This window comes from Rattus norvegicus, chromosome 14, assembly GCF_036323735.1.
Source record: "Rattus norvegicus strain BN/NHsdMcwi chromosome 14, GRCr8, whole genome shotgun sequence".
NCBI lineage: Eukaryota > Metazoa > Chordata > Mammalia > Rodentia > Muridae > Rattus > Rattus norvegicus.
The window spans coordinates 34,916,477-34,932,727 of NC_086032.1; the positions used below are offsets into that span (position 1 = coordinate 34,916,477).

Below are 16,251 nucleotides of genomic sequence, written 5' to 3' on the forward strand. Positions count from 1 at the left end.
AGATGCCCTCTTCTGATGTATCTGAAGACAGCTACAGTGTACTTATATATAATAAATAAATAAATCTTTAAAAAAAAAAAAAAAGAATGTGACTTTTGATGGGTTTTCGGGGACACAAAAGAGTATATCTGTCAGAGAAAGGGGAAAACACTTGGACACAGTAAACAGTGAAGCACAGGAACCCGGGATCAGTCGAAAGCCATGTTGTCAAAGCTGATACATGGGGTCAGAGCCAAGCTATTACACAGACACTGCCGAGTCTCAAACCTGTAGCTTGTGATTTATAGTCTTCCAGACTGAAATGCAGGTTTGTCTCAGTGATGGAGCCAAGCAGTTTCAGCAGTGGGGGAAGAAGACAGGGACAGGCAAATGACCACATAGATACAGCTTATATCCAAAATCAGACATGGGGCGAGGGGGACAGATTTGTTATGTGTCAGAGTATTTAACTCCACAGCCATCCTCAGAAGTAGGGAAAGCATTGAAGTTGGGTTACAAAAGCAAAATGCCCAGGCTACCTTCTAGAAACTATTCACGGTCTGAGGAACAGTTCTTGAGCTTTGGATGGTACTCAATTTAACGGACTGTTAGAGCAGAGAGCAACCAATGTGCACCAGTTACCTGCAATTCTTGTCCTCCTGGTACTGTGTGTCAAATTAGGTTCCTGAGGACATAATATAGTCAGCACATCTCCAATATTATATGATCAAACAACCTGTCTGCCTCTAATGCCTCAAAGAAAGTGCCAGACTTGACTTCACAGTCCTGGGGGAGCGGGGAGGGTAGGGGTGCAGCTAGTTTGGTTTAAGCTACCTAACGTTTCCACTTGATCTGCACCAAAGCCTCACCCACCAGCACTCTCGATGACATCTCTCTCTTGCATTTCGTCACAGCTCAGGATGGTACAGTATCCCAAAATGGGGAGTTGATGGAAGGTAAAGGCATGTTTTGGATTTTGAGGGCGTCCTTTCCGAAGAACTTGAGGACTCCCCTGAGTGCGTGCGATCCCTGCCACGCCCATGCAACCCGCGAGTGACTCACGGTGGCGAGTGACCGGCCTCCAGGGATCTGAGCCTACACAGACTCTTGCCCACTCTGGATTTCTTTCGGAGGGGTGGCGAGGGCGTGGCAAGGCGTGGCCATCCCAGGGTGTGAGCCCCACCCCCGTGCCAGAGCGCAAGCGCGGGCTGCGGCGGGCCAAGATGGCGGCAGCGGCAGCAGCGGCGGCGGCGACCGAGCAGGTCTGTGAGCCTGCTGCGGCCGAGGGTTTGGGAAGCCGGGTGGTCGGGTCGACCCCACAAAGGGCGGGGACGAGGGCGCGAGAGCCGAGCTGAGGCGGCAGAGCGAGGCGACAGGGCGGGGCAGCAGGGCGGGAGCTGTCCGCAGTCAAGATGCTGGCGAAGGCCGGGCTGGACCCAGGGCAGCAGCTCGGCCGGAGAGGGGAGCTGTCCCTCTGCGGGAGTGATACGGGTCATGGCCTGCGGAGCCTGCGCCTGGACGTGCCTCTCCGCAGCCAGAAACCATGAGGATAAAAATAACATCAGTTGGGGCTGGGAGGCTGCCCGATACCAGCCAAGTCGTGGTCAGCTGTTGCCTGGCGTGGATCGTGGCCAGGTCTTGTTTCTGTGTGGCTGGCGTGCCCGATGTGCAGACGGCCCTGATTTCCCCGCCCACTTTGGTTTCTCGGAGATTCAGACACCAACATAAAACTGACCGTTGTCTAGTGGATTTAAGATTACTTCTAAGAAATGCGTTATCAAATGTTTCCTGGTCTTCGTTGTAAGCGTAGAATAGTTTAAAGGCTTCCCCTCAAATATCAAGCTGTACTTGAGCATGCACATATGTGTATGTGCGTGAAGGGTATGAATACATGCTCGTGCATGTAGTTGCCAAAGTGACTTCTTATAACAAAAAGCTATTTTTGTCACATCTTTACTGTTGTTTCCCTTTATAAATAACCAGTAAGATGGTTTCTCTCTAAAAAGTCTCATTCTTCAACTTCAACGTGGGGAGAAAGTGAAGGAGTGAAGTTTATAATATTCAACTGAGGAATATTTTCTTAAGTGGCTAAGATTTTAGTGACAGATGGGTGTTAAGTTTGTGTTCCTGGAGGCTCGTTCTAGGGGATATGAAAAATAGACATGAAATCTGCTAAACAAACACCGAAGTCTACTGTGACAATAGCAAGTGAACTTGTTGGGAATGAAGCCATTCCTTGGTTTTTCTAGTGTACCCCTCAACTGTGGGTTAGAGGAGTCTTTGTTCTTCTATGGGTGTATCTTGGTGCTCTGAGGTTCTACTCTACTGAAAAGTTACAATGGCCTGCTCACTTGGCTACCCTAACCCAGAGCAGGGCTGACTGAAGGAAGCTAAGGAGAAACACACATTGGGCTTAATCTCAACTTTATGTTTGAGCAGGAAAGGTTGCTTTAGCCTTTGGGATCCCACTAACTATGTAATCTATTCTGTGTGGGAGTCACTGTAGACCCTGCTGTGTCACAGTCACTGGGTCCTGGCAGGTCTGCCTCTTAAAGCGTCTCCCCCAGCTTCACCCAAGGAAAACGCTGGTGTCTTCGTTTCCAGCTCTTCTATTCCAGTTCTCAGTTAGACTGTGAGTTTGTTTCAGTGTAAATGTCTTCAGTAGGGGCCAGCAAGATGGCTTAGTAGATAAAAGTGACAGCCACAGAGCCTGACAACTTGGTTCCTGAGTTCAGTTCTGAGAACCGTCATGGTGAGATGAGAGGCCCAACTCCCAAAGGTTGTTCTTTGACCTCCACACACATATATCGTGATGCATGTGCCTCTACTCCCCACAACACTAAATGAAATCAAAGGAAGAAGTGCAGAAGGGGAGGAGGAAGAGACTGGGGTGGGAGAGATGGGGAGAAGGAGGAAGATTGGGAAGAAGAAGGGGGAGGAAAATTAGCAGGAGGAGTGGGAAGAAACAGGAGGAAGCAGCAGCAGCCACAGCAGCCTCAGAGGCACTGCCCTGAGGATAAAGTTCATCTCGTGTATGGTGACGCTTTTGTTGGCTACCACATCTTTTCACTTCATTTTTCCTTTCATGTATCTGTCTAGCCCACCCTCGCTTATCTCCTCATTACCTCAAACCTCCATCAACATATCAGCAGGAGCCTGCTGACCTCTGTAAAGTGTTCACCTAGCATTCAACATGCTGAAACACATGTCCCGTGTGCTCAGAAACCTCCAGTGACTCCAAACAGAGCATAAGATTAGAATAGGGTCTACACACCCTGCTGAGAACTGGCTCAACCTGGCTCCTTTTTCCCCTTTTCTTCTCCGGTGTTGCCATGTCTGACCCGCCCACTCCTCCCATTTTCCTAACAACTCAGAGTGTCCCGGCTCTCCCGAACTCTGCAGCATGCCATGCCTACACTACTGACTCAGGCACCCTGACATATAGAGTGCATGTGCCATGGAACTCACAGTGCAGGTCCATAATACCTCCACAAAAGGATCATGTCCTCCTTCTTAAGTTCCAACTTACTGTGACGGCGCTAAGCATAACCATTCTTAGTGCCGTCTACAATAAGTGAATCGTCTCGGAGCTCTGGGGAAAAAGAACACAAAACTTGGGCAGTAACCATTCCTGCTGGTCCTTTCGTATTTTTATTACATAACATGATTACTTAATGTCACTTATGGTCAAGGTCAGAAGTTCTCAAGTTTTTCTTTTTAATCCCAGATTCTACTTATCCTCTTAACTATCTGTTGGTATTTATCATAATTAGAAGTTAACCTGAGAAATTATGAAAACAAGGAATGCTTGAGCAAATACTTTATTAGCTTTTAGAATAATTCTGTTATTGTAAATGGTCACACGGCCTCCGGAGACACCAGCATTCATCCAAAAGAGTGGGAGAGTAAAACACAAATCTTACTGTTGTTTTTAAAAACATTTCTGACATTTCAGACCCTGAAGAATATTCAGTTGACATCCGTCCTAAACACATATGCTCATGCACCTGCCCCTGAGCACTTGGAAAATTACTCATCTAGAATAATGCAGGCTTTAATCCGTTGAGTTGTAAGTAGCAACTGTGTTAATCATTCCGAATTCTTTTCATGTAAGTGAAAAATATATGAGTAAAAATCTAATAAATCATTAGTAAAGATATTATCTACTTCAATGTGTGTACGTACATGTATGTGCACTCATTATTAAAGATATTATCCACTGCAATGTGTGCGTGCGTGTGTGTGTGTGTGTGTGTGTGTGTGCGCGCGTGTGTGTGTACCAACTCTGCCTGGAAGTGGGCTGTACCCATGTTGACAGGAGGATGACTGAAAGCAGAAAGTGTGCTACACGTCAGTAATCCTGAAACCTGCAACACACTGTGACTTGCAACTTATTCGTGGGACATCTACCAACAACCAGTTCAGCCTTCTTTAATTGTGAATTTGGATTTAATAAATGTGTCAAAAGGGGAGTATGGCTGTTGCATTCTGTTTTGTTTTTAGCAAGGTTCCAACGGGCCAGTGAAGAAGTCCATGCGGGAGAAGGCAGTGGAACGAAGGAACGTCAACAAAGAGCATAACAGCAACTTCAAAGCTGGGTACATTCCCATCGATGAAGACCGGCTGCATAAAACCGGGCTGAGAGGGAGAAAGGGCAACCTAGCCATCTGTGTGATTGTCCTCCTGTTTATCCTGGCTGTCATCAACCTGCTTGTGAGTAGATGGGACACTGCACTCTCTCTAGAGTTATCCTGGGGTAGTTTCATCTTTTTACCATAGATGGGAATCATAGATGGGATCATAGTTTCTGCTTAGTACTGTGTTTTGGGACAGTCTTATCTTCTGCTTCTCTATATGTGGTCTTCTCTCCCAGTGGACGACATAAAATGTTAGTGCTTGACATAAAAACCTAATAGGCTTCTCTCTCCAGTCCCACAGAAATAAGTAAGCAAACCTGAGAAATCCTATAAGATAATATAGCCATATATCAATCTCATCTAGAAAAACATTGATGGGTTCTCCCTTTAAAGGAGTTGTCTTTTAATATAGGCTGCGTAAAGTCAGTGGAAGAGAACTTCACTGTGACTTTATTGCCCTTTTCTCTCAAAAAAAAAAAAAAACAATTTCACTCAGTGTTGTTTGTAAAACATGAGCAGTCTAGCGGCATTGACAGTCCGTGTCTTATATGTAGTCTCAGCCCCCAGGGTCAAGCTGAAGGCTCTACCAGACCCATTCTCACTGAGGTTGAGGCCCCAGCCTCTGTTTTCCCCTGGATACTTAATGTTTCTTTAATATGGCATTGTAACTCTGGCGGTTAACCCTGGAACCCTCTAGCACCAGTTTCTCCATGAATGATACCGTCTGTTAAAAGAAAGCCAGTGAGTTTTCTCTCTCTTTTTTTTTCCCAGTGTTCTTGAGAAGGCTTTGGACTCCGTGTTCTTCCAAAACATTTGTGTCTAATCCCCCACTGAGATCAGAGCTGCCACAGTTTAAACAAAGCACCATCAGTCGTTCTCCTCAGCATTCTAAATTCACTGTGCCTTATATATGTGCTTACGACATCCCAACCCCCTCTCTAAAGTAACAGTGGCAGGAGACACAGTCGTATTTGAAGGCAGTGAGATGTGACCGAAACCTTCAGGCATAATTTATGAAGACAAAAGAAGAAGGAGAATGGCAGATAACTTATCAGTGTGTGTGTGTGTGTGTGTGTGTGTGTGTGTGTGTGTGTGTGTGTGTGTGTTGTGAGTGTGAAGGGTCACAACCTGTATTGGCAAAGTGCTTTACAGAAGCCAGCATTAGAAAGTAAGGGCCTTACCAACCAGGTTCAAGACAGGAATTGAAATAGATGAATTGTGGGAAAAATCTGTGGTTAATGAAATTCCCTGAGCCTCATTTCCCAGCTAAACAGATTCCCCCGCTAACCACAGCCAAACTGTATATATCAGACACCCTGGACCACCACATGAGCAAGTTACCATCCTGAAAGCCGGGCATTCTGACTGAGCACTAGAGCCTCACTTCCTACACTCCTTTACCTTCATCCTCTGCCTCCAGCTACTCCAAGCAGACCAGAGATGGAGGACTCCTCCCTCCCTGGAGAGTTAAAGCACCCAGAGGTAGAACACCACATGACAGTGAGATTTGACAGGGCCTATAAAAATCCTGCTTTCCCTACTGCAAAGCCCATAGGTCAGGGGCCCACCCACAGAGTCCTCTGTGGGCCTGCTGTGCTGGTAAATGCCAGCAGGAGGTGCTAAAGAGACAGGGTCACTCATTCTCTCTGGGCTTTTTACAGCTGCACAGTTAAGTAAGTGTACCCCGTCAAGGCTCAGGAGACTGTGAGCCTAACTATAAGAGCTGGAAACTGATGGAGACCAAAACCCACCATGGGCAAAGCAGAAACTTGGAGAGATGAGAAAAATGAAATGAACGGCAAAAAGCAAAAGCCCAAAGCCACGGCGCACACTCCTGTCACCCAGTCCTTGGGAGTTAGAGGCTAGCCTCCACCACATAGGGCATGAAAGGCTAGCCTGGACTGCATGAGGTCCTGTCGCAGGAAACTACAACACAAAGAACTCCTTAAAACTAAAATTAGCATCTTCAGAGAAATGTGATATTCCATCCATGAAACAAAAATAACGTGACACTCAAATGGTGCAATTAAATAAAGAAGTCACAGAAAGTCACACTGCGGCTAGAGAGATGGCGCAGCTGTTAAAAGCGCTGTCCTCTCTTGCAGAGGTCCAGGCTTGTTTCCAACACCTACATGGCAGCTTACAACTGCACAGTTCCAAATGACGTGATGGCCTCTTCCGGCCGCTGAGGACACTGCATGCATGGGATGCAGACACTGCATGCAGGCAGAACGCCCATACTCACAAAAAGTAAGCAAAGCTTTAAAAAGGGAAACAAAAGCTCTTCCATGGAGTCCTACAACATTAAACCATCATTCTGGGACATCCTAATAAAAGGAGGTTCCAAAAATGAGAACAGAGAAAGCATTGAAGAAAATAAATCAAATAGAATGATTTTAAGGAAATTCTCTGAAGCCCAGTGTCGTGGCAACAATCCTTTAATTCCAGCTATCAGGAAGTAAGGCAGTATCTCTGTGAATTCAAAACCACCCTAGTCCACAGAGTGGATTCTAGGACCGTCAGGGATAGAGTGAGACCCTGTCTGGACGAGAGAGAGAGAGAGAGAGAGAGAGACAGAGAGAGAGAGAGAGAGAGAGAGAGAGAGAGAGAGAGAGAGAGGAAGAAGAAGGAGGAGGAAGAAGAGGAGGAGGAGGAGGAGGAAGAAGAAAGGAGGAGGAAGAAGGGGAGGAGGAGGAGGAAGAGGAGGAAGAAAGAAAAGTAAAAAGAGAAAATCCTCTAGAAAATTTGAAACCAGTCTGGGCTCAGTGTAATACATTCTAAAAAGAGAAGGCAGCAGAAGGAGGGAAAGACAGACAGACAGACCACACTATCACTATAAAATCTAAGAAAACTGTAAATAAGATATTTAAAACTTTTCGAGAGAGGTGAGAAAGGTGTTTTGTGGGAAGAATCCAAGCACAGGGTGTCCCTGGACCTGTTGTGAGCAATGGGAAGATCGGGCAATAAGGCTATGGCCTTCAGATGTCAGGTCTCAGAAACACATGTCTAGCCATATTGTCTCACATACATGAGGGACTGTATACCATCTTACCATACACATGTGCCAAACAGTTTCCTTCTAAATAAGCCTCTGTGCTACCAGAAGAAAGTCCTACAGCATGAGAGATGCAGACACAGGAAACTGGGCATCTCATGTTGGGAAAGCATGGGAGAAAGTTCACAGGTCCATCATGTGGGTGGCCCAGACAATGGCCAGTCCCCAGTGAGCAAAGAGACCAGGTGCAGGAAATTCACTAGAGGAGAAAGGCAGAACTGATATTGTCTGAGCAGCTTGAATTGCAGAATGTTTATTTTACTGAGAGATTTGCAGAAATATACAAGAGTTCAAGATTTAGTTCAATTTATCAAATAAAAGAAAATATTGGACTATGAAGACATAAATATTAAAAGAAGATTAGGGTATAGCATTTGGTGGTGAAGAATACTTACATGGTCAGTAATTGCTACACTCAGGTTTCACCAAGTCTGTTTTGGAGTTCGAAGAGAAAAGACATAACAGTGAGCTCAAATTCTCATCTGCTAAAATAGGAGATAGAGCCTTAGTCGGCAAAGAAGAAATAAAGGATACACTATTTAAGAAAGGGAGATCGGAATAGGAAAAGTAACACTGCCATGTATGATGGACCTTCTGGCATGTCTGGCCCTTAACCGTGAGCCATCTTCATAAAAATATCCTCTAAGACGACCACCAGGTGGTGTTTTCATCTCACTGATTAAATGTGTCAGGAGACCTCACACTTGGAGAGCATTGCTGTTTGCTTCCAGGTGTGTCTCATGGGTCCTCGTAAGAGTAAACATGCCTGTCTTTCAGATTACACTTGTCATCTGGGCCGTGATTCGCATTGGGCCAAATGGCTGTGACAGCTTGGAGTTTCATGAGAGCGGTCTGCTGCGATTCAAGCAAGTGTCCGACATGGGTATCATCCATCCGCTTTATAAGAGCACAGTGGGAGGAAGGCGGAATGAAAACCTGGTCATCACTGGCAACAACCAGCCGGTACGTCTCCACACTGAGGGCATTGTGTGGAGGTAGAGGGGCGTGGACAACAGTTTTCACAAGAACCTACAGATGAAAGCTGGAAATCAGCATCTTCCCTTTTAAAATATGCATCAGTACACAAACTTACCCATAGTCATAAACACTCAACCGTCAGTGATATTGTTGGCTTTATAATCTTGCTGGAGTTAAGTACTTACTATTCCAGATTTTCCCAGTAGAAGCACTCACTGATGTAAGAATATGGAGATCACTATTTTCTCTTCCATGTGACAAAGCCATTGTAAAAGCCCCCTTCCAGTTCAGGAGGCCCAGATTCTGCGAATCAGGAAGAGAAATGCTACTTGGTGGCAGATAAGTCACAGTGGCTACTAAAACTCAGGCCTTTAACTGAATGAAACCTCAAGGGTGTTCCTTACCTCCACCATGGCTGTCTTAGGGCCCAGCCATGTTCCCATGTCCTGTGTTGTTGTACAGTAGGTCATGTATGAGCAAAGGAGTGTACAGACTTGCATTTTAGAGTTGTGTACCATCCAGAGTCTAATGGGCAGGTGCAATTAAAAGAATTTAAAGTTTGGCTCTTACTGTCATATTAGATTTTGTCTGTACTGTTCTGTGGTACTCCTAAAATCAACAGTCTTCATAAATTTTGTTTGCAGCATTCTTTGCAAACATACTGACAATGAAGCATTTTTCTCAAGATTGTTTTTCAGCAAGGGACAACCAAGCTGAGTGTTGAAAAGAACAAAACCTCCATCACCAGCGACATTGGAATGCAATTTTTTGACCCAAGGACACAAAATATCTTATTCAGCACAGACTATGAGACTCATGAGTTTCACCTGCCAAGCGGAGTGAAAAGTTTGAACGTTCAGAAAGCGTCAACTGAAAGGGTTTGGTTCATTCTTTTTATCATCGCTGATGGGGGAATTTGTCAGCAGTTACTCCCTGGGGGAAGGGTTTGGGCCACCTGAAAACATGACTTTGGACCATTGGAGGGCTGCAGAGCTCTGTCCTCAGCCTGCGCATGCACTTCCAATTCCTCTCTTTATGTTAATCCCCACAGTTACAAACCTGCCCTTCATAGTCCAGAGCTGAGACGTTCCCTTCTCGGTGATAAAGATTCTCTCATTACCCACAAACCCCTTAGCATGTGCTTTCATTGTTAGATCACCAGCAACGCTACCAGTGACTTGAACATCAAAGTCGATGGGCGTGCAATTGTGCGAGGCAATGAAGGCGTGTTCATCATGGGCAAAACCATTGAATTTCACATGCGAGGGGATGTGGAACTAAAGGCTGTGAGTATCTTTTTTTCTGTGTGAATTTATTATTTTGAATAAGATAAGATAGACTGTGAAATGAAAGAAAATTATAAAATAATTTGTAAAATATCTCATTTTTTCAGAACATGTACAGTTTATAAAATCTGGAAGGATGGAGTAAATATTAATAATATTTAGCTAAGAATGGTAGAATAACAGGTGATTTGATTTGTAATTCTGCTTGTTCACTTTTTTTCTGTTATTTTAAAAGGAGGAAAAACATAACCAAACAGGCCTTCTGATAATTTCAGGAGATCAAACCATGTGTCCCTGAAGTAGCTGCTGTTGTTCCATTGAAGGTCATTCCTGTTCATTTCCAAGTTTTGTGTCCAAGGCTACAAGAGAAGAATGCTTGAATGGGGTCACACGCTTTTCTCTGACACCTGTCAGCTGTGAGGGAGGGAGTCTGTCATCACTGTGACATTACTTCAGCGTCACAGATTTTCCCAGAGCTTCAGTCAGTCTTACTTCATGCAGGGGAGCTGCAGCCTGCACCCCTCTTACGAACTTGCAGTTTCAGCCAGAATGGAGTTACGAGTGCCTCTGGGCACCTCAGGCTGCTTACCTAGGGCTGAGGAAATGTGTGTTACCAAGGAGCATCTGACAATAGCAGCCTTAAACCTGAACAGAAGTCAGGTTTCAAAAAGCGTTCAGTAATATAATTCTTAGAAATAATAAACTTTAGAAAGAAAAGTAGGTGTTTTGCTTTGACAGTTTCCCCCTAATTTCTAATATTGAAAAAAATACTCAGCTTTGTATGTCAGCTGATATCGATAGTTAGATTTAGAGGGTAAGCTACATTAGCAACAATTTCACCAAACTACTTTTTAAATGTTTCACTTTTATCTTAATTGACCTGTGATATTGTTTTTTATGTGGTACATTGTATGTTTGGATATATGTGCACATGATCAGGTTAGAGTAATCAGAATGTATACTATCCTAGACATCCCCAATGCTCTTAGATGAAGAGCATTCAAGTTTATCTCTCTCTACTTTCAGTACACGAATCCTGTTAACTTTACTCACCCCTATGCTACAACGTATTGAATGCACTTTAAGAAATATTTTCAAGAAAGTAAAATTAGATGACCACAAGATGGCAGCATAGAAACAAAATCTGAAACAGCCCTTAACGCTGCATTTCCTACATGCAACTTTCAGAATAATACTGAGTGTTTTGTTCTGAAAATAAGTAATCTCAGAAATAGGAAGCTGTTCTATTCCAAACATTCCGGGCAAAAGCCTTTCCATAGCAGTTGCCATTTCTGCCCCTCTGACAGTCTTGAGTGATGACCCCCCATGCTCACAACCTGTGTTGGCCTTTCCTGTTAATTGGGGTTCTCTGGTCCAGCTGCCTACCCCTTTCCCCACTTCCACACCCACAGGCATCTGAACTGCTCGGGTGTAAAGTCTTGATGCCCTGGCTCCTCACCAGACACGCATGTCTGCCTGTGCTCTGCCCAGCAGCCGCATGGGCAACAGGCACACTCTTACAGAGTGACATTTAGCAGAGAGAGGCGATAAGAAACCAGCACACAGGAAACTCTGTAGGGCATGAGGTGGGATACGTGCTACAAGGGAAGACAAGCGGGGAGAATAAAGGATGTATGAAGCACAGAGGCTCAGCTCCCCTGCAGGGAGGGCACCTGCAGCCCCTGGCTGCTCCTAGCCAATGCAGCATATGTGGGCCAGCTACTGCACTGCCTGGGGCAGCCTGGTGGCTCCCCTTTGCTTCATCCATTAGATATGAGCTACTTCTGTACCCAGAAACTATGAGGTAGGGTCTCACCTGTACCTTAGACTAGCCTGGACTCAAATCCTCCTGCCTCTCAAGTGCTGAATCGGAATGTGGGGGTGGATATAGATCTGTGTCACAGCGCCTGCTGCTGCAGAGGAACCTTTTTAAAAACCGTCTCTTATCACCCTCTAAGTGGGCTTTTCTTCTATTTCCAAATAACCCCCCACGTCTCTCCCCAGTCTTACAGGTCTGCCCCCATTATTTGTCTCACATCCTACTGTGTCCCTTTCCTTAGCCTCTGTGCTTCATACACCCTGAGCCTACATAACACTCCCCCTCACTGGGGCCCTTCCAGTCAGTGTCCTCCACTGGAGTGCCTTCCCCAGTGACCCACGTGGCCCACTCACTCACAGCTCCACTTCTGTTGGGATGTGACCTTATCAGGAAGACTGTCTCTGGTACCTTGTATAAACTACAGTCGTCAGCCACCCACTCTTTATTCCCCCCGCTCGTCTTCCCTTGTAGCATATCCCACCTCATGCCCTACAGTTTCCTGTGTGCTGGTTTCTTATCGCTTCCCTCTGCTAAATGTCACTCTGTAAGAGTGTGCCTGCTACCCATGCGCTTACTGTCATCTCCCCAGTGCCAGGATGGTGTCTGCCAGATGACAGTATTTAGTAACTGTTAAATGGTAAAGAAGAAGGGAGGCAGAAGGGAGAGAAGTAGAAACTTACTGGTCTCTTGGGCGGCCGAGATGGCTCAGTTGGCCAAGTGCTTCCAAACAAGCATGGAGACATGAGTTTAGAACCATCGCACCCAAATAAAAAGCCACACATGACAGCGGCATGAGCCTATAGCCATGGTGCCAAGGCAGTAGAGGCAGATGGGTCAGACAGTGTGGCTGACCTGCTGAGTTCCAGATTCAGTGAAAGAGAGGCCTTGCAACAAGGAGCACGATATTAAAGCCATTGTCATAGACACACATGTTCAACCTCTGAGCTCCGTGTGCACACACACACACACACACACACACACACACACACACACACGGTCTTAAGAATCTACAGATGAGAATGGTTCTGTAGCTATGAGTATAAATAAAACTTCAGTTTCTTTGAAGGTCTAATCTAATAAACTATATAGTTTTAATATGTAATTGAATTTCTATTAACTAAAATTAGTTTCCTATAAGAGAAACATAATCCCACCCCATTAATATCAACATCAGTCAGTAAAAATTCTCTGGAGTCAAAAAGTGAAAATTATCCAAAACTGTGTTATCAGTCACACTATGTGCAGGATGTGATTTGCCTAGTGCTTACAAGCTATTTGCAGGTTTGCTGATGCACAGTATGGGCTGACTAAGCGAGGAGTCGCCTTTGAATCCTTGTGTGTATTTTGGTTTTGCTGTGGCCACAGTTGTTTTGGTCACGGCTTTACTCTCTGACTGCTGCCTCTTCCTCTTTATGTCTCTAAGTCTTGTCTACTTTAGTAATGTTCTTCTGTGCCCGCTGGAGGAAGTGACTAAACCATGTTACTCTCCGCATAGGAAAACAGCATCATCCTCAATGGCACTGTGATGGTCAGCCCAACGCGTCTGCCCAGCTCCTCCGGCGGAGACCAGTCAGGCAGTGGTGACTGGGTGCGGTACAAGCTCTGCATGTGTGCAGACGGCACACTCTTCAAAGTACAAGTAACAAGCCACAACATGGGCTGCCAGGTCTCTGACAACCCTTGTGGAAACACGCATTAGAAGGAGCATCCGCAGGGCTCAGCATGTTCAGATCTAACTCGACCCTCCCCTTTTGAAGAATGCATGTGAGCCATGTTTCTACAGTTTGCGTAACTTGTAATTATTTTAACTGGGAAACACCACTGTATCTATTATGTGCTCTCCATATTTAAGGGGTTTTGAGTGCCTAAATTCTAATACAATTTAGTAAGTTGCACTGATATTCAAAGGACAGTTCTCTAAAATAATTATGAGAAATTAATAAAATCAAAATTAATCTTTGAAATGTTTTTAACATTCTACTATCTCTTATCCTAAAGGACAAAGGGCTGAAGCAGTTAAGACTCGCCATAGTAAGCCCTTGGTCATTTCTCGTGGGGAGAGATCCACTAGAGATGTTTGGAGGGCACAGGGACACTGTTTGTGCTCTGTCTTTGGCTTTTAAAGGGGAAGGCACAGATATTTTAATGCATTAACCCAAAGCCACATTTTCACAAACAAGTTATTAAAGAGCTTTCCATATATAAGTTTGTAAAAAGCTATGTTTCCTTAGTTTTGCACTAAAGAAAATACTGTCAGCTATGTTTACTTGGAATAATGATACATGTAAGCTTTTATAGTGTGTGGACATTAGACACAAGCACGGTTCTCACTCCTGTGACAGAAGCTGTCATCCCCAGGCCTCCTCTTGCCGAGCACTGTCCTGGGCACTGTACGCTGGATCTCTCTGTTCCAGCTGCACCTCTCTAAGCAAGTGCTTCGCTCCCAGCTCTACTCATCAGGAAACTGAAGGTCAGGGAGGTTCAGAAAATTGACCCATACTGTATGGTAAAAGATGGACTCAGGGTTAGAAGTCAAGTACAGTTCCAACCCAGGGGAACCTATTCCAAGTGTGTTTCTGCCTTTTTTACAACTACACTGAATTTTCAACTATTTAAAACTCTCAAAGGATGGGAAAAGCCAAATCCTAATTTACCTAACAGGTAAAAATCTAGCTCGTGTGCTACTCTCTAGTTAAAATAACAGTGCTAGCAAAACATGACCAATCACTGTCAGATTTTAAACTATCTTGAGCCAGTTCTAAGCTGTCATTCAATAAACCGGTCTCCTTGGTCTGCTTGTCATGTGAGAGCACCTGAATGAGTGATAGAGAAGCCAACACACTTTTCCCTAAGCCCTGGGGAAGCTCAGTGGAAAGGGAGGAAGCTAGGCCCCAGTAGGCACAGCTGTCCTGATGTTATTCCTCCAGTGTCCCATACGGCATCACCCTTTAGAAGTACACTGTGCCTAGAAATTAATATACATGAGAATAAAGGGTGCTAATTCTGGAGATAAAGCAGGTCATTTTAGCTAGGTATAAAACTTTTATCTCTGCTCCTCATCTCAGTCTCATTTTAATTACTTACAGCCCCCAAGCCAGTTGATTCTTAGCATAGTTTATACTTGATTTGAAAAGAATTTCTTGATATTATTAAGACACATGGGATGGGGGATGAAGAAACATAGCTCTAAAGTACAGTAGGGAGGTATCCTGGGCCTAGCTACAGAGATGAGTGTTGTAGTCTGTCATGGCCACTTAGAACTGTGTGGATAAGAAATCAATATATAAAACAATTTGTATTCAATATTGTCACAATTCTGTCAAATGGAAAAACTAAATACCTTATAGATTGTGAACTCAGGCTAAGGTAAGAGTTGACTTGAGACCTGACACTAAGTGCAGATTTTAGATGTAAAGAAAGAGAGCAATTTATACCTCTGGATATATTCAAGTATTGTTTAATAACTAAATAACGCTCAGAAAAATCATGCTTGGAATTCTCCTTTCCATGCTCAGTGTATTTTTAAATTGTACATTTGTTACATGTTCTATTTAAATTTGTTTTGAGAATTTCTTTAAATAAATATTTTTACTAAATCCACAGAACACTATATTACAAAGTATTATTTACTAAATGCAATTCATTTTTTTAAAAAGTGTATTTTTACATGTCTGTGAGAAACACTTGTGTTTTGATACATCTCCATTGAGCACTTTGTAGTTTGAGAATATCCTGATGCTTTGTAAAACTCGTGCTTACTAAGTATGGTATTTTAGACCACACTGTGGTAAACCCACTGACTGACACACTGACTTGGAAGCTCTGCCCAAGCCAAGCTTGGCGTACAGGGAAGCCGCACTGTTAAATCGGGCCACCAGGGGGCATATTCCCTCTCATGTGTTCATCTGTTTTGAATGTACCACACTGAGAGGACTTACTGCAGGCCTCTGGAAGGTAGATGCAGGAGGAACCCAGGGAGGAAAACAAACACACATTTAAAGTAAGGACAGTATTCTAGAGATGAATATCAATGCAAAGAGATAGAAAAAAATAAAAGTAAGATTCGTTCTGGATTGTCCAGTGGAGGGAGGGCATCCACAACACAAAGCAAGAGCTACCTGCCAACGTCAGCAGTCTTTTAATCGCTTTATTGGCAATCTTTTTGCATTGTGACAGAAGCAAAATAAACTTTGTGTGCTAGTTTTGATGATGAAAGGTAGAATTTCTACCTGGTTTTGATGAGTGTTTTTATAAAGGGGTTATAATTACTGTGTTAAACTTAATGAAGAGGAGACCATTGAAGTGCTGGTCATTATAATCTTTCGAATGACATCAAGAGGGACAAAGTTTACAAGTTATGCCATACAAAAAATATACCTATGTATTTCTGATTGATGACCTCTGTTTACAATAAAACGCTGAGAACTTGGCTATTGGTTTCTTCATGACTTTATTAATGAGCTTCTACATTAGCACAAACACACAGAATCTAAATAT

The 16,251-nt window shown here is 44.1% G+C and overlaps 1 protein-coding gene across 2 annotated transcripts; it reads left to right on the plus strand.

The window, feature by feature from the left end:
* The first annotated feature begins 1,186 nt into the window (after window positions 1-1,186).
* Sgcb (sarcoglycan, beta) lies at window positions 1,187-16,185 on the plus strand. 2 transcript variants are annotated; one of them, NM_001191068.1, is made up of 6 exons: window positions 1,187-1,241; window positions 4,483-4,692; window positions 8,449-8,634; window positions 9,336-9,527; window positions 9,804-9,935; window positions 13,250-16,185. In NM_001191068.1, the coding sequence occupies exons 1-6, from the start codon at window positions 1,203-1,205 to the stop codon at window positions 13,451-13,453; spliced, it is 963 nt and encodes a 320-aa protein (NP_001177997.1). In that variant the 5' UTR covers window positions 1,187-1,202; the 3' UTR covers window positions 13,454-16,185. The 2 variants fall into 2 exon arrangements, with proteins under 2 accessions (NP_001177997.1, XP_063129669.1); XM_063273599.1 differs by lacking the exon at window positions 1,187-1,241 and adding an exon at window positions 3,942-4,048 and having other exon boundaries at window positions 13,250-16,183.
* The last annotated feature ends 66 nt before the right edge of the window (window positions 16,186-16,251 follow it).

Bases quoted from the DNA above. Each gene is read 5' to 3' on its own strand.
- Sgcb (NM_001191068.1), top strand. From the start codon at position 1,203: ATGGCGGCAGCGGCAGCAGCGGCGGCGGCGACCGAGCAG. The intron at 8,635-9,335 runs GTACGTCTCCAC...ATTTTTCTCAAG, and splicing joins TCACTGGCAACAACCAGCCG to ATTGTTTTTCAGCAAGGGAC. The intron at 9,528-9,803 runs GTTTGGTTCATT...TTTCATTGTTAG, and splicing joins AGAAAGCGTCAACTGAAAGG to ATCACCAGCAACGCTACCAG.